This window comes from Giraffa tippelskirchi, chromosome 6 (genome assembly GCF_054371585.1).
Source record: "Giraffa tippelskirchi isolate mGirTip1 chromosome 6, T2T-mGirTip1v1.2.pri, whole genome shotgun sequence".
Taxonomy (NCBI): Eukaryota; Metazoa; Chordata; class Mammalia; order Artiodactyla; family Giraffidae; genus Giraffa; species Giraffa tippelskirchi.
This window is the reverse complement of record NC_137280.1, coordinates 85,896,185-85,914,977: the sequence shown is the minus strand read 5'-3', so window position 1 is coordinate 85,914,977 and position 18,793 is coordinate 85,896,185. Positions and strand designations below refer to the sequence as shown.

At 40.5% G+C, this 18,793-nt stretch overlaps 1 protein-coding gene across 1 annotated transcript; it reads left to right on the top strand.

Annotated features, from left to right (window-relative positions):
- The first annotated feature begins 10,857 nt into the window (after positions 1-10,857).
- LOC145509385 (olfactory receptor 10H3-like) lies at positions 10,858-11,802 on the top strand. Its single transcript, XM_081498033.1, has one exon. The coding sequence runs from the start codon at positions 10,954-10,956 to the stop codon at positions 11,800-11,802; it is 849 nt and encodes a 282-aa protein (XP_081354159.1). The 5' UTR covers positions 10,858-10,953.
- The last annotated feature ends 6,991 nt before the right edge of the window (positions 11,803-18,793 follow it).

The following is an 18,793-nucleotide window of genomic DNA, read 5'->3' as shown; positions in this document are numbered from 1 at the left end:
CAAGATGGGATGGATGCAAACACTGGAGCCCCAACCAGGTGCACACACAGCATTGTAAGTGGATTTTTAAAAATCAAATTGAGTGAATAAAGCAAAAAACATAGTGAACTCTCTATAATTCCACATTAAAAAATATAGCACATGAAACTACTTCGTATGAAAGGGGAACAATTGATACATGTCACTGCACATTTGTCAAAATCCATAGAATGTACCACACAGAGAGTGAAGCTTAATGTAAACTTGGAGTTTGGTTAATTATTATGTATCTATATAGGTCCCTCAATTATAACAAATGTATCACAATAGTGTAGCATGTAAATGACAGAAGAAATTATATAGGGAAGGAGGCAAGTGGGAACTCCATATACTTTCTGATCAGTTTGTCTGTAAACCTAAAAGGTCTCTAATAAATTAAAGCCCATTAATTTGAGAATTAAAAAATTAAAAAGATATGCATATGGAAAACTAGACAAACTTGCAAAGAACATATGCAAATCAAAGAGTACTCAGCTTCAGCTTCAGCATTCATGATAATTTCGGGCCACATCATTCTTTGACTGTCCTTTTCATTGTACAATGTTTAGCAGAAACACTGGTCTCTATCAACCAGATGCCAATAACATCCCCTTCTCACCATGAACTGTGACAACTAAGAAAGTTCCTGTTTATGTCCAAATGTGCACTGTGGGCCAGAATCAGCCTGGGCTCAGAACCACAGTCCTAGAAGTTGCCAGGGGCACATAGGCTAAGCAAGAACTAGGGACGCACATTTCTTCCTACGCTCTCTCTCCTGGTCCCCCTCTGCCTGGTCTGTCTCTTCCAAGAAATGGCCAGCAGGGAAGGGCAGAAGAGAGTGTCCTGCTTGTTGCTGTCAGTGGCATCCACAGGCAGGAGTGGGGTCAGACCTAAGGGCTCCTCTCCCTGATACAGTGTGCTTTATCCCCACTGAAGTCTCCAGCAGACTGTTCCCAAGAGTCTGTCCATGAAACCAGACCAAAAGGGCAGTCCTCTGGGTATGGAGAAACCAGGTGGGACCTCAGAGGGCCGTCTGGTGCCTGTAGTCTCTGCTTCCTCCTCCAACTAGAGAGACTGCAGCCCCTATTGAGGGCTGAGGAGCAACTAGCTGTGGGAGAGAAAAGACTGAATACAGATGCCCAAACCCCTCAGGATCAAGTCAGAGGGAAGGCAGAAGCTAGAGGAGTCCAGAGTGAGAATCCATTGTGGTGCCCTCAGGGAAAGGGCAGCTGGAAGACTTCTCAGAAAACGGGTAACTTGGAGTTGGGTCTTGGAAAATGACTTCTCTTGGGGGTAATGTAAGTGCTCAGTGTCTTCTAGCCAAACTGAAAAACCTCACCTCTCCTCTCAATCAAGTTTTACCCTATTCCTTTTGTCCTGCTGATCTAAAGCAGACAGTCTGACATTAGCATATGTGTCCCTAGGATAAAATATAAATATTTGATCTCTCATTCTTTGTCTTGTTCCTGACACTCAGCACATAAATATGTTAGTATCTTAGGAGTGATGTTTCTTTTTTATGCTGATGAGATGACTAGAGGCTGGGGGCCTCTAGGTAGCTTCAGGATGAAGGCTGATCTCCAGAAAGACCAATCATGAGAAATTTTGTTCTATATATGACTTGTCTCTACTGCTCTATCCTGGTTTGGCCCAAAGTGGTTGCTGCTAACCTAGAAAGGAGGCTCTGGAGGAGACAGAGATGTGAGATGGGTGCACTCCTGTGATGTGTATGTGTATTTGCTCTGCACTGGTGTATGAATGATCTTCTATGAGGCCAGAGGAGACAGAATTCAGTCCACTTGTCATAACAGGTAGGAAAGCTCAGCCTCAAAAGGAAAGATTACTGTTGTTCAGTCACTCAGTCGTGTCTGACTCTTTGTGATCCCATAGACTACAGCACGCCAGGCTTCCCTGTCCTTCACTCTTTCCCAAAGTTTGCTCAAACTCATGTCCACTGAGTTGATGGTGCCATTCAACCACTTTATCCTCTGCCGTCCCCTTCTTCTCACGCCTTCAATCTTTCCCAGCATCAGGGTCTTTTCCAATGAGTTAGCTCTTTGAATCAAGTGGCCAGGGGCTATAGATTAAGTTAAGCACCAATGGCCAATGATTTAATTAACCATGGCTCTGTGATGAAACCTTTATAAATGCTCCCCAAACAGCACAATTTGGAGAGTAACTAAGTTGGTGACTACATGGAGGTGCTGGTAGAGTGGTGCGTCCAGGAGGGATAGAAGCTCCTTGCACCTTCCCCCATACCTTGCCTATGCCTCCCCTTCTATTTAGCTGTTCCTGAGTTATGTCTTTGATAATAAATTGGTCATAGCCACTGAAGCACTTGCTTGAGTTCCATGAGTCATTCTATCAAAGTGTGAAATCTAAAAAAGGGGTGGGTTCTGCAAAGTTCAACTTTGTGGCAAATTCAGATGGAAGTGTGGGTCCCACAGGCACCCAATACTTGAAACTGATATCTGAAGTGGAGGCAGTTTTGTGGACCTGGGCCCTTCACCTCTGAAGTCTCACAGTAATTCAGGTAATTAGTGTCTGAGTTGAAATGAATTGTAGTACACCCAATTGGTGTGCAGAGTTGGAGAACTATCCTTGGTGTGGAAAGAAGCCACACAGTTAGTGTCTTAAGTGTTGTGAGTAAAAACAATTGGCCCTTCTCTCCTTCTTTCTAGTCAGCAACACTGTCCACTTCACTCCTGTAATCAGTTTCAAATCTGGCCATTCAACTCAGTCCAGGGTGCCTGCACCTCCCTCCCTCTACCTCTCCCCATCTCTTCCTAGGTCTCATCACACCCACCCTGCTGTTAGCAGCATACTCCCCTCACAACGTCCAGAAAGAGCTCTCTATATCAAGAATCTAATGATGCTACTTGTTCTTGAAACCAACTCCTTGTTACCACCACTTTGGAATGTATTAAAAGCTCTTGGAGCCTCACTCTCTTTATTTGACAAATAGTTCTCACCTTGTTGGTGTTGGAGAAGACTCTTGAGAGTCCCTTGGACTGCAAGGAGATCCAACCAGTCCATTCTAAAGGAAATCAGTCCTGAATATTCATCGGAAGGACTGATGTTGAAGCTGAAGCTCCAATACTCTGGCCACTTGATGTGAAAAACTGACTCATTGGGAAAGACCCTGATGCTGCGAAAGATTGAAGGTGAGAGGAGAAGGGGATGACAGAGGATGAGATGGTTGGGTTCACCGACTTGATGAACATGAGTTTGAGCAAGTTCTGGGAGTTGGTGATGGACAGGGAAGCCTGATGTAATGCAGTCCATGGGGTTGCAAAGAGTCAGAAATGACTGAGCAGCTGAACTGAACTGAACTGAACCTTGTAGGATGGGTGTGAAGAGTAAATGTGATTATGGATTTTGTGTGTTTTGCAGTGAATCTGGAAAATAGAGGACGTTCCAGATAAGTTAGTTCCATTCTCCCTCCTTGTTGCATCCTACACTTAAAATTAAAATAATATGTATTGCAACTTCCTCATCTATTCATCTGCCAGTGGACATCCAGGTTGCTTCCATGTCCTAGCTATCGTAAATAGTGATGCAATGAACTTTGGGGTGCTTGTGTCTTTTTCAATTCTGGTTTCTTCAGGGTGTATGCCCAGTAGTGGGATTTCTGGGTCATATGGTAGTTTTATTCCTAGTTTTTAAAGGAATTTCCATACTTTTCTCCATAATGATTATATCAGTTTGCATTCCCCCCAATAGTGCAAGAGGGCTCCCTTTCTCCACACTGTCTCCAGCATTTATTGATTTTAGACTCTTTGATCATGGCCATTCTGGCTGGAATATTGTAATTATCCTCAAATTAAAATAAATAAATACAAATTAAAATAATAGTAAGAGAATAAAACTGTAGGGGACTGTCTATGACAACATGCAGTTAAAGAGAGGAGTGTCTAGAATGATTGCTTAACTTGAAATAGCCACCTCTGATTCACTAAGAACTGGCAAGGACCTTTCATGATAGAGCTGAGCAGAAGTCTAGAAACAGGTTCTTTCTTCAAATAAATCAACTGATGCCCATCTGTATGGATATCTTGTATAATGGGCCCAGTGCTGAGTTAGAAAGGATTATGGTGCACAGCAGTGGCCAGAGACAGAGATGATCTGTTCCCTGGGCTTCTTAGGGTCCAGTGGGGAAGCTGTCATGTTACCAAGGATGACAACACAGAGGGGTCTGAGGTGTGTTGAGGGAATCCTAAGGGTCTGCGGGAGCTGCATGTCAATCAAAGACCAGCCTGGGGCTTAAAGAAAACTGCTAGAGAGGAATGATGTCTAAAATGAGACCTGGAGGGTAAGTAGATGTGATGTAGGTAAGGCAAGAAATGGGATCAGGGATTTCTACATAGAGGGGACAGAAAAGTGCAAAATATCAAGGTGACAAAATCATGGTGCATTCAGGGACAATGGTGTGTCTGGTGAGCCCTGGAGAGTTAGATGTGGTTCAGAGGTTTCTGGAATATGAAGGCACAGAGGTGGGAAGGGTAAGAGCAGGCAAGACTATGAGGGCTATTTGAAGAGTTTGTTCCAAGGGCAATGGGGTACCATAAATATTTTAAATACACTTACAAAAAGTTTACAAGATATTCCATGATATGAACATATTCATAAACATTTAGGTTGTTTCCACTTTAGGGATCCTATAAATGGTATTCCTGTGAATAACTAGCACATGTCCTTTAGTAAATAATGCTTATTTGTGTTCCATTGGGTCTGCACCTAGATGTGTAATTGCTGAGTCATAGCAGAGATCTGTGTTCACCTGGAATAGATGCTGCCAATCAATTTTCCAAAGCGGTGACACCACGGAGTTGGTTTCAAGCACAAGCAGCATCATTAGATTCTTGATGTAGAAAGCTCTATGTGGATGCTGTGAGGGGAGGAGCCTGGGTGTGGTGAGACCTAGGGAGAGATGGGGAGAGGTGAGAGTACGTACGTGTAGGCACTCTGGACTGAGTTGAATGGACAGATTTGAAGCTGATTACAGGAGTGAAGTGGACAGTGTTGCTGACAAGACAGAGGGAGAAAGGAGTCAACTGTTTTTACTCATAACACTTATGACACCAACTATGTGGCTTCTTTCCATATCAAGGATAGATCTCCAACTCTGGACACCAACTCAGTGTCCTACAATTCAATTCAATTTTGACACCATCTACCTGGAGTTACTGTCAGGCTTCAGAGGTGAAGGGCCCAGGCCCACAAGACTGTCCCCACTTCACACATCAATTGCAAGTACTGGGTGGCTGTGGGACTCACACTTCCATTCTAATTGGCCAAAAAGTTGGAACTTTCCACAGCACACCTCCTTTTCAGGTTGCACACTTTGACAGAATGACTCATGGAACTCAGGCAAGTCCTTCAATTGCTATTCAGTTCAGTTCAGTTCAGTCACTCAGTCGTGTCTGACTCTTTGCGACCCCATGAAATGCAGCACGCCAGGCCTCCCTGTCCATCACCAACTCCCTGAGTCCACCCAAACCCATGTCCATTGAGTCAGTGATGCTATCCAACCATCTCATCCTCTGTCGTCCCCTTCTCCTGCCCTCAATCTTTCCCAGCATCAGGGTCTTTTCAAATGAGTCAGCTCTTCGCATCAGGTGGCCAAAATATTGGGGTTCCAGCTTCAAAATCAGTCCTTCCAATGAACACTCAGGACTAATTTCCTTTAGGATGGACTGGTTGGATCTCCTTGCAGTCCAAGGGACTCTCAAGAGTCTTCTCCAACACCACAATTCAAAAGCATCAATTCTTCAATGCTCGCCTTTCTTTATAGCCCAACTCTCATATCCATACATGACCACTGGAAAAACCATAGCCTTGACTAGACAGACCTTTGTTGACAAAGTAATGTCTCTGCTTTTTAATGTGCTGTCTAGGTTGGTCATAACTTTCCTTCCAAGGAGTGAGCGTCTTTTAATTTCATGGCTGCAATCACCATCTGCAGTGGTTTCCCTTGTGGCTCAGCTAGTAAAACAGTATATAACCACAGACTAAATAAAGAAGCAAATGTGAGCATCAAGCTGTGTCCTACAAGGCAGGCCTTAGGTATATTTGCCAGAGTGTAAAACCAGGCCACTCTTCTCAATAAATGTATTTTGAAAATATAGTTACTCTTGTATACATATGTTGTTAATATTAACATGTATCAAGTTTATTATTGTTCTTTTAAATTTACTAATAGCTAAATATTTTTAAAGATTGTCTGTTTTAGTTTCTAGTATGATAAAAATTGATAGTTACAACTCACCCAAACAAAAGCCCTTCAAGGACCTCAGTAATTTTTGACTGTAAAAGGATCCTGAGACCAAAAATGGTTGTTTACAGTTTGCATCACAACTGAGAGTTTATCTTAATTTTAACTTAAATTCTATATTTTGAATGATTATTGCTGGTGTAATACTTTGATACATACTATATCTTTTGAAGTTGATCTTGCTTTTTGCAGCATTGTGCCCTCTTATGTTCTAACATATTACACCTTGATTCTTTTATCTTTCTGGATAGATGATCAGGTCACATCCCTTCCTATCCTTAGGTATCTTCTTTCTTTTTCTTTCCTTGTAGCACCATTAATGACTTTCAATTCCATGTCGAAGAACAACAGAAACAGTGAGTAGCCTTGCCTTCTTTCTGATTATAAAATAGTGCATGTTAAAGTCCCACTTATATACTATTTGTTTGTATTCTAGTGTGTATTCTTTATCTAGCTAAGTCCCCTTCAATTTCATGTTGTAAACAAGTTTGTAAAAAAAATCAAAAGTCGACATACCTATATCAGAACTTTATGTTGTAACCTAAACCTCATGCAGTGTTACATCAGTTATATACAAATTAAAAAAATCATAAATTGGAGTTGAATATTAGAAAATGTACACCCCCCTTAATCAAAAGAATTCTATCATTTTTCTCTTTTAGTTTCTTTATGTGATGAATCACATGATGCTACACCATCTTGCCATTCATGGGATAAACCAACACCACTTGACCATAATTTACAAATTTTTGTACATCATTTCATTTGATTAGGTAATGTCCTGCAATGGATTTTAAAATTTGCTTGGATAGGTAAAGTGGGCCCATAACTGTTTCTTACAACAGTTTACCTGGTTTTAGAATTTAGAATGATGAAATCAGCTTAGCAGATTTCAGATCTTTCCCTTTTCCCCCCTTTTGTGTGAAGAGCATGTATAAAATTTAATCAGTTGTTCCTTAAAGGTTTATGAGCACTCACTTGTAAACCCACTGGGTCTAATGAATCATAGGAAGGGATGGCCTCTAACCATTTCAACTTCTTTAAAACTTTTTTGAAATGGTTTCTATTTCTTTCTCATACTAGTTTTGCAATTTTATGTGTCTCCGAGAATTCATTCCATTTTTTATATTTTATTACTATTTCATTCATTTTAATATGTAAATTATTTCTATAGTTATTTCTGATTTTAATTTTATGCTTTTTCGTTGGCATTTTCTCCTTGGCTTTATCTTGTTAATCTTTCACCCAACTTGGGTTGTATCAAGTATGATTTTCTAGATAATGTTTCTTCTAAATACATTTTAAAATGTGCGTTCCCATTGTAGTACTCTTTTAGCTTAAAACTTTGATGTTTGATACTTAAATTGTCTTTGTAAATATTTCTTCCTCAATTTAATATTGACACAAAAGATTGCTTAACAGATCTAACTCATGGAATTTGGAAGGCTATCCTTTCTCTACTGATTTCCAATTTTAGTGTATTATAATCTACATATTATTTGTACTTTGAAATGGATGGAGGATTTCTCTATGTCCTAAAACAAGGTCAGTCAGTTCAGTCACTCAGCCACGTCCGACTCTTTGTGACCCCATGGACTGCACCACGACAGGCTTCCCTGTCCATCACCAACTCCTGGAGCTTGCTCAAACTCATGTCCATTGAGTCGGTGATGCCATCCAACCATCTCATCCTCTGTCATTCCCTTCTCCTCCTGCCTTCAACCTTTCCCAGCATCAGGGCCTTTTCCAGGGAGTCAGTTCTTTGCATCAGGTAGCCAAAGTATTGGAGCTTCAGCTTCAGCATCAGTCCTTCAAATGAATATTCAGGACTAATTTCCTTTAGTATTGACTGGTTTGATCTCCTTGCTGTCCAAGGGACTCTGATAGCTCTGATAGGTAAAATTTTATTAAAGTCCTCTATGTGCATGAAAGAAATATTTAACCTCAGTACACAGTCTACCTATTACCAGGAACTAACATCTGAATGTTATTAATCCATTGGAATTGTTGTTGCTGTTCATTCACTAAGTTGTGTCTGACTCTGTGACTCCATTGACTGCAACATGCCAGGCTCCTCTGTCCTCCATTATCTCCCAGTGTTAGCTCAGATTCATGTCCATAGAATTGGTGATGCTATCTAACCGTCTCACTCTCTGCAACCCCCTTCTCCTTTTGCCTTCAATCTTTCCCAGCATGAGGGTATTTTCCAATGAGTCGGCTGTTTGCATCAGGTGGCCAAAGTATTGGAGCTTCAGCAACAGTCTTTTCAATGAGTATTGAGGGTTGATTTTCTTTAGGACTGACTGGTTTGATCTCCTTGCAATCCAAGGGACTCTCAAGAGTCGTCTCCAACACCACAATTCAAAAGCATCAATTTTTCAGCTCTCAGCTTTCTTTATGGTTCAGTTTTCACATTCATATATGACTGTTGGAAGAATCATAGTTTTGACTATATGGACTTTTGCCAGAAAAGGGATGTCTCTGCTGTTAAATACACTGGTTAAGTTTGTCATAACTTTCTTTTCAAGTAGCAAGCAAAGGCTGCAGTCACCATCCACAGTGATTTTTGAGCCCAAGAAAATAAAATCGATCACTGCTTCTGCTTTTTCCCCTTCTTTTGCCACGAAGTGATGGGACTGGATGCCATGACCTTAGTTTTATTACTGTTGAGTTTCAAACCAGCTTTTTCACTCTCCCCTTTAACTCTTATCAATTTCATTTAATAACTTCTAAATTGCATATCATTTCAGAACTCTGTTAAAATTTCCAACTTTAATTTAAAAATCTATCTAGCATTGACTTTATAACTATTTCACTGAAGTTATTTTGAATATTTATTCCTAATATTCAACCAGTATATCATTATATAGGTTAATTATATATATGCAGGTCGCTACAATGTTCTTTTAACTTTCATAAAATATTTCCCTTTGACACTTCCTATGTGCATAAATTTTCCACTTCCGTGTGCTTTTAAACTAGTAATATTTTTCTTCACAGCCTTTTTACAACAACATCACAGTTAAAAATGGATAACTAGATTAAGAATAATCTCTTGATGTTATTCATAACCCATCATTCATTCATGCCGTAATAAAAGTCTTCTCTAATTCCTTAAAAGCTTACAAATATCTTATGTAAATTAACATGTAATCTACTACCCTATATTGCATATGATTGTTATGTCCCTTGAATTTCATGACCCTGGCTTATTGATGAGACCAGACCAATTGTTCTGTGCAACATGTCAGGTTCTGGATTTTCTGATTGTGTCTTCATGGTGTCATTTAGCTTGTTCCTTCATCCTCTGCATATGATCAATCTTTCTGATGCTCACTATTCCAGTGGACACATTTTCAATCTGGTTCCAGCATACTTCAACATAAACAATTGCTCAGTGAAATTTCCATTGATCTGTTGCAGAGATGTCCTAGCTTGCTTCCATGCCCCGGGCCATTTCTTCAGGGAACCTGGTTCCTTTTATTGGCATATGGTATAGGGACTTCCCTGGTGGCTCAGACGGTAAAGTGTCTGCCTACAATGTGGAAGACCCGGATTCAATCCCTGGATTGGGTAGATCTCCTGGAAAAGGAAATGGCAACCCACTCCAGTATTCTTGCCTGGAAAATCCCATGGATGGAGGAGCCTGGTAGACTACAGTCCATGGGGTCGCAAAGAGTCAGACACGACTGAGCGACTTCACTTTCACTTTCTTTCAATAGAGATATTATGATTATTATTTCGTTAAATTTGTTTTGTTTTTGTTTTCAGGACTGTTTCCTCATCTCTTTGGTGCACATTTGCCTGGCATATATTTGTCCATCTTTTTATTTTCAAGCATTCTCTTAAGTTCCTATAAAAGAGTAAATACAAAATATGTGATATGTTGACAGAAATGAGTACTAATAAAATAGTATTAAAATAAATATTAATTGGTTACTCAATTAAAGGCAAAGACTCTCAGTGAAAATTTATATATCCAAGATCCAAACATATTTTTGAGAACAGGCACAGTATTCAAAACAATATGACCCTGACCACCTATGTCTGTCTTGATTACAAACCTGAATCTTTTCTTTTCATCCCTGTTAACAAAAACTTAGAAGCCAAACTATGTTTTCAGCATTTAATGTATGGGATCTCATTTTATCTTTATCACACTACTAAATGGTAAGAAGTATTATGATTTATTCCATCTGACTGATGAAGATTGTGAGACCCAGACAAGCTAAGCAAATGAATATTTAGGATGGTGGTGGTTTAGTCACTAAGTCATATCCCACTCTTGCGACCCCATGGACTGTAGCCTGCCAGATTCCTCTGTCCATGTGATTTCCCAGGGAATAATGCAGGAATGGGTTGCCATTTCTTCTCCAGGGGATCTTCTTCAACCCCAGTATTGAATCTGCATCTCCTACATTGCAGGTGAATTCTTCACTGCTGAGAAACCCTTCAATATATAATATAGAGCTCTTCAATTGCCATTTAATCTATGTTAAAGTCTCTGTTTTAATCGCTGTGCCTTCATTCTGTTTCTGATCTCCCCAGATGCAGCATCCTTGTCTGGTCAGAACTACAGCACAGTGTCTGAATTCATCCTCATTGGCTTCTCCAACTTTCCTCAGCATCTCCTGCCCACCTTCTTCCTGCTGTACCTGTTGATGTACCTGTTCACGCTGCTGGGGAACCTGCTCATCATGGCCACCATCTGGAGGGAGCAGAGCCTCCACACCCCCATGTATCTCTTCCTATGTGCCCTCTCCATCTCTGAGATTCTGTTCACTGTTGCTATCACCCCACAAATGTTGGTTGACATGCTCTTTACCCACCGCTCCATCACCTTTGTGGCCTGTGCAAGCCAGATGTTTTTCTCCTTTACGTTTGGCTACACACATTCTTTCCTGCTCATGATCATGGGCTATGACCGCTATATGGCCATCTGCCGCCCCCTGCACTACAACATGCTCATGAGCACACATGACTGTGCCCGTCTTGTGTCCTGTTGCTGGGCTGGTGGCTCAGTTGTGGGGTTGATGGTGACACTGATAGTTTTTCATCTCACCTTCTGTGGGTCTAATGAGATTCACCATTTTGTCTGCCACGTGTTTTCCCTCTTGAAATTGGCCTGTGGGAAGGAGACAGCCTCTGTCACCATGGTTGTAATCTTGGTTTGTGTCACAGCCCTGCTGGGGTGCTTATTCCTCATCTTCCTCTCCTATGTCTTCATCATCACTGCCATATTGAGGATCCACTCTACTGAGGGCCGGCACAAGTCCTTCTCCACCTGTGTTTCCCACCTCACCATAGTGGTCGTGCACTATGGTTTTGCCTCCATCATCTATCTGAAGCTCAAAGACCCCCATTCTATGGACAGTAACACTCTGATGACCACCATATATACAGTCTTTACCCCCTTTCTTAGCCCCATCATTTTCAGTCTCAGCAATAAGGAGCTGAAGAATGCCATAAAGAGAAATTTGCGCAGAACTTTCTGTCCCCTAAGCTTCTGATGGCCAGTTTGGCGGTATGGAACTGTGATGGATGAGAGGGTTTTAGTAATATTTGTCTCCATAGAACTCTTGTAATGATTCAGGTCTGTAAAATTTTAACACTCCATCGGAGTTTGATGCATACTAGCTACTCACTTTTCTCCAGTGTTTCCCCCTATTGTATAATCTCTCTCATCATAATCTTGTATTTATTCCCAGTGAAATGAACTCTATCCCATTATCTATACCTAAGAATGTGCTATCTATCTATAAGCAGGTTCAGTTCAGTTCAGTCACTCAGTCGTGTCCGACTCTTTGCGACCCCATGAATCGCAGCATGCCAGGCCTCTCTGTCCATCACCAACTCCTGGAGTCTACCCAAACCCATGTCCATTGAGTCGGTGATGCCATCCAGCCATCTCATTCTCTGTCGTCTCCTTCTCCTCTTGCCCTCAATCTTTTCCAGCATTAGGGTTTTCTCCAATGAGTCAACTCCTCTCATGAGGTGGCCAAAATATTGGAGTTTCAGCTTCAACATCAGTCCTTCCAATGAACACCCAGGACTGATCTCCTTTAGGATGGACTGGTTGGATCTCCTTGCAGGCCAAGGAACTCTCAAGAGTCTTCTCCAACACCAGTTCAAAAGCATAAATTCTTAGGTGTTCAGCTTTCTTCACCATCCAACTCTCACATCCATACGTGACTACTGGAAAACTCTTAGCCTTGACTAGACAGACCTTTGTTGGCAAAGTAATGTTTCTGCTTTTTAATATGCTATCTAGGTTGGTCATAACTTCCCTTCCAAGGAGTAAGCGTCTTGTAATTTCATGGCTGCAATCACCATCAGCAGTGATTTTGGAGCCCCTCAAAATAAAGTCTGATGCTGTTTCCACTGTTTCCCCGTGTATTTCCCGTGAAGTGATGGGACCAGATGCCATGATTTTGGTTTTCTGTGGGAAGTACCAAATGCATGTATCAGGACCCTGATACAGGAGGTTATCCTTGAATGAACTAGCAAAAGTAGATTTTAATTCCCCATCCCTCAAAATAAAAATGAATAAAATTATCTAAAGATAATAATAAATGCCACCAGTGCTGGGTCTTTTCCATATATGAAACACTGTGTCTACTGTTTCATTATTATTATCTTTTTAATGATAACAAATATGCAAAAGAAAATAAAGCACTTGACTCCGAGAATGGTTTTCTATTTAGAATTCATCACTACTTTTTGGAGTGATTGACTCCACGAGAGGTTTTTCTGACTCTAAAAGAGATTTTTTAAATCCTGAGCTCAATTGAATGAAGAAGATCAAAATGTAAGGGGAGAGAGAGAGAGAGAGCAAGAACTAGTCCTAGTAAGAGTAAGAGCAAGACAGAGAAGAGACTAAGAGAAATGGAGTCCTTTAAATTGATTGAATGATTCAATTGGATAGAGAAAATATGGGACAAAATCTGGGAAATAGAAGAAGATGGAGAAGGTGGTTGAGAATAGAGCAATATTCATGTGAAGAATGGAAGATGAAGGAGGTAGGGAGGAAGAAAGAGAGAGACAAATGGAAGAGAGAGAAAGGGAATGAGTCTTTTGGTAAAAACATAGGCATGTAAAAGAGTGTTGCTTGTTGTTTCCATTTATATAAGATATCTTTTACCATCACCTCACTTTCAGTTTCTGAGTGTCTTTAGCTCTGAACTAAGTCTCTTGCAGGCAATATATTGAAGGGTCTTGATATTTTTATCCAATCATCTACCTTAAGTCTTTTGATTGGAGCATTTGGTCTATTGACATGTAAAGTAATTACTGACTGTTGAGAATGATGTTTGCTGTGGGTTTGTCGTATATAGCCTTTATTATGTTAGGGAGGTTCCCTCTGTGCCCACTTTCTGTAGAGTGTTTTTTTTTTAAATCATAAATCGGTGTTGAATTTTATCAACAACTTTTTCTGCATCTTTTGAGGTGATCATATGATTTTTTCTCTTCAGTTTGTTAGTGTACTGTATCATATTGATTGTTTTGTGTATATTGAAGAATCCTTGCATCTCTAGGATAAATCTCACTTGATCATGATGTATGATCCTTTCAATGTGTTGTTGGATTTGATTTGCTAGTATTTTGTTGATGATTTTTGCCTCTATCTTCATCAGTGATATTGACCTGTAATTTTCTCTTTTTGTGGTTTTGATTTCAGTGTGGTAATGGCCTCATAAAATGAGCTTGGGAGTGTCCTTCCTCTGCTTATTTTAGAAGAGGCTCAGAAAGACAGATTCCAGTCTTTTTTGTCCAGGTTATGCAGCAGTTAGATTTTAGTGTTTTCAGGAGGGGAAGTGAGCTCAAGTCCTTCTACCAAGAAAGAATAAGTGTTGTCAAAGATGTGGAGCTAAGGGAATCCCCATGAGACATTGTTGGAAATGTAAATTGGTGCATCCAACATGGGAGACTGTATGGAGATTCCTCAAAAAAATTAAGCCTGGGACTACTACATGATCCAGCTATTCCACTTCGGGGGTATTTATCCAAAGAATATGAAAACACTAATTCAAAAAGGTGTGTGCAAGCCCTATGTTCATCATACATATTTTATGATAGCCAAGATGTGGAAACAACTTAACTATGGGATAAGGAAGATGTGAGATATATCTAAATACATAATGGAATACTACTCAGCCATAAGAAATATGAAACCTTGCCACTTGTGACAGCATGGATGGATCTTGAGCGTAGTATGCTAAGTGAAATAGCTCAGGTGGTTAAAGACAAATAGCATATAATTTCACTCATTTGTGCAATATAAAAAAACAAAGAAATAAACACAACAATAAATGAACAAACCAAACAAAAATAAACATGACACAGAGGGGAAGGAGAGGTGAGGGTAAAATGGGGAAAGAGATCAAATGTGTGGAGATGAATAGAAAATAAATTTTTGATGGTAACTGTAATGTGTACAGAGTAGATATATAATGTTGTACACATGAAACATGCATAATGTTATAAATCAATGTTACCTCAACAAAAATAAATTTTTAAAAAGGAGAGATATACATAGGAAAAAAATATACTTCATGGCCAATGTAACTATGGCTATGTAACTTTTTTATGTAACCATGGCTATGTAATTTTTTATAGTTCTGTTTCCTAAATTTGAGAAATGCAGATATCATAAGTACCTAGCTCATATGGTTATTGTGAGGATTAATGACTTACACATGTATCTGCTTATATAATTATAATCATAAATGACTACCAGAGGCAGAGTAGTGACTAAGTCTTAGTCGTTATGAACTACTATAACTATCATCATTATCATGTTATATAAATACCACACTATAAATATTTTCCTACCACTAAAATTAATTTGGAAACCTAAAATAATTTTTTAAAAACAATATTGTACAGAAATAGACATGTAAAACTGGATTGGCATAAGCGTCATGGAATAACCCCATTTCAAAACCATAGACTATTTATTAAATCTTGTTGGGGCAATTAGTTATCCATTAAAAAATATGTTTTACCACCACATGCCTATTAGAATGACTAAAATCTGTAACAGTGGCAACGCTAAATGCTGGCAAGGATGTGAAAAAACAGAAACTCTCATTCATTACTAAGAATGCAAAATGGTACAGCCACTTGGGAGGACAATTTGGTGACGTCCTACAAAACAGAATATAATCTTCCTATATAATCCATCAAACACACTCCTTGGTATTTACCCGAAGGAGTTGAACACTTAGGTTTACAAAAAAATCTGCACACCAATGTTTATAGCATATTTCTTCGAAACTGCCAAAACTTGAAAGAATCAAGATGTCCTACAATAGGTGAATAGATATATAAGCTGAGCAATCCTAAAGGAAATCAGTCCTGAATATTCATTTGATGCTGAAACTGAAGCTCTAATACCTTGGCCACCTGATGCGAAGAGCAGACTCCTTAGAAAAGACCCTGATGCTGGGAAAGATTGAGGGCAAGAGGGTAAGGGGGCAACAAAGGATGAGATGGTTGGATGGCATCACTGACTCATTGGACATGAGTTTGAGCAGCTCTGGGAGTTTGTGATGGACAGGGAAGCCTGGGGTGCTGCAGTCCATGGGTAGCAAAGAGTTGGAGATGACTTGGTGAATGAACAACAACACCAAGACAATGGAATATTATTCAGTGCCAAAAATTTGAGCTATCAATCCATCAAAAGACTTTGAGGAATCTTTATTGCACATTACAAAGTGAAAGAAGCCCATCTGAAAAGACTACGAACTGTATGATTCCAACTGTATGATATTGTGGAAAAGTTAAATAACGGAGGCAATAAAAAGACCAGTGATTGCCAAAGGATAAGGGAGAGTGATGGATGACTAGGCAGAACACAGAGGATTTTTAAGGCAGTGAAAATACTCTGCATGATACTATAACAATGGATACATCTTACTATATATGTTAATCCATAGAAGACACAATGAAAGTGAACCATAATGTAAATTATGGACTTTGGTGATGATACTATGTCAACTTAGGTTCATCGATTGCAACAAATGTACCACTCTGGTGGAGGAAATTGATAATGTGAGACTCTGTATATGTGTGAGGAGACACAGGGTAAATGGGAAATCTCTGCTTTCTTCTCAATTTTGCTGTGAACTGGAAATTGCTCTTAAAAAATAATCAGTTGAAAACAAATTTGAAATGGTTGCACAATATTTTTGGTAGATTAAATTTTAAGAGGTTGACAATTTTTTCCCTTTTTAAAAATTAATTTATTTATTTTAATTGGAGGATAATCACAATATTGTGATGGTTTTTGCTATACATCAACATGAATTGGCCACAGGTATACATGTGTCCCCCCAAATTCTGAAGCCCTCTTCACCTCCCTCCCCACCTTATCCCTCTGGGTTGTCCCAGAGCACTACCTCCATAACAACTATTGAACTCTGCTGTCATACCACAAAATCAGCCATAAACAATATGTCAATAAATTGTCATGAGTGTGGTTTCAATAAAACTTTATAAAAACAGGCAGTGGACCCACATGTTGCAGTTTTTCACCCCTAAACGTATTGTATAAAAGCATTAGAAGAAACCGAGTAGAATGTTTCTGACAGAAACAGCATTAAGGCACAAGAAACAAAAGGCAAAGGGAAAAGATTCATTGGCAAAATGACAATTTAGAATCTCTAATTATATGCCTACAAATCAATAGTAAAACAATCTTGAAAGGGGGGAAGGCTTTGAATAAGCATAAAACAAAAAAGAAATCCGTATGTCTAACAAACAATAGAGATTTTTTAACCCACTAGTAATTGTTGTTGTTGTTCAGTCTCTTTCTGTCTGCCTCTTTGTGACCCCATGGATTGCAGCACACCAGACTTCCCTGTCCTTCACCATCTCCCAGAGTTTGCTCAAACTCATGACAATTGAGTCAGTGATGCCATCTAACCATCTCATCTTCTGTCTTCTCCTTCTCCTCCCACCCTCAGTCTTTTCCAACATCAGGGACTTTTCCAGTGAGTCTGCTCTTCACATCAGGTGGCCAAAGTATTGGAGCTTCAGCATCAATCCTTCCAATGAATATTCATAGTTGATTTCCTTTAGCATTGAATGGTTTGATCCCCTTGATGTCCAAGGGACTCTCAAGAGTCTTTTCCAGTACCTCAGTTTGAAAGCATTGGTTCTTCAGCACTCAGCCTTCTTTAGAAATGATGCTTTTGGGGGGCAGTCCTAAAATGGCAGAGGAATAGGACAAGGAGACCACTTTCTCCCCCACAAATTCATCAAAAGATAATTTGAACGCTGAGCAAATTCCACAAAACAACTGAACGCTGGCAGAAGACACCAGGCACCCAGAAAGGCAGCCCATTCTCTTTGAAAGGTGGTAGAACAAAATATAAAAGATAAAAAGAGAGACAAAAGAGTTAGGGACAGAGGCCCGTCCCATGGAGGGAGTTGTGAAGGAGCAGAAGTTTCCAAACACCAGGAAACCCTCTCACCAGCGGGTCTGTGGGGAGTTTTGGAATTTCAGAGGGCAACATAACCGAGAGGAAAAAAACAAAAACAAAAACAAAAAACCCACAAATTACGTGCCTAACGGCAGCTCCTAGCGGAGAAGTAGCCCAGATGCTCGCGACCGCCAGCAGCGAGCAGGGGCTGAACAGGGAGGCATGGACTGCATGCTTAGGGTAAGGACTGGGCCTGAATGCCCAGAGGACAATCTGAGAGAGCTAACGTGAGATAGCAACACAAACTGTGGGATAGCCTGAGAGAAAAAAAAAAGAGAGAGAGAGAGAACTTTCCCACAAAAAGCTTTAAGGCACAGCCTGGCCCGCTCACAGAACAAAGAATTGAGCAAATACCAGAGGAGAGCTAGCCGGCTGCAGACTGGCCCATCCCCCCACCAGAGGCAGAGAGAGAGGCAGGTGGGCAACAGCCAGAGCCGGAAAGGGGCAATCTCGGCCCCAGAGATGGCATCCTCTACCAAACTGTGAGTAGGCTCCCAGTAGCTAACAAGTCTTCCTGGGATCCTAGATGGTTGACATCTGCCAGGAGGTTTGCAGTCAGAGATCTGTCCCCAGAGGAGACAAACGGCATACCTGAGATGGCACTCTTGCTACACATCCAGGAAAACGAGGGACTGGGACCAGGGAGGTGATAAGATGCACCACCCATCTGGGAGAGTGTGCTAACCAAGCACCTGGTCACCTGAGCTCCTGGGACCTGGGAAGGGGACAAAACGCAGGCCCAACCAAGTTTGTGCCTTTGTGGAGTACCCGAGAATCTGAACCTGAGTGGCTTAGACATGGGAAGTACATGCAACCCAAGGCCCACTTTAGATAGTTCCCCTGCAGAGCAACATGGAGCCTGAGCAGTGTAGACCAGGAAAGCACACACACTGTGAGTGGGGGCAAACCCAGTGTGGCCTAGACACTGTGAGCACCCCCCACACACACCAGTGATATTTGTTTGCAGTGTTCCTCCCTCTCCACAGCGCAACTGAACAAGTGAGCCTAAATGAGT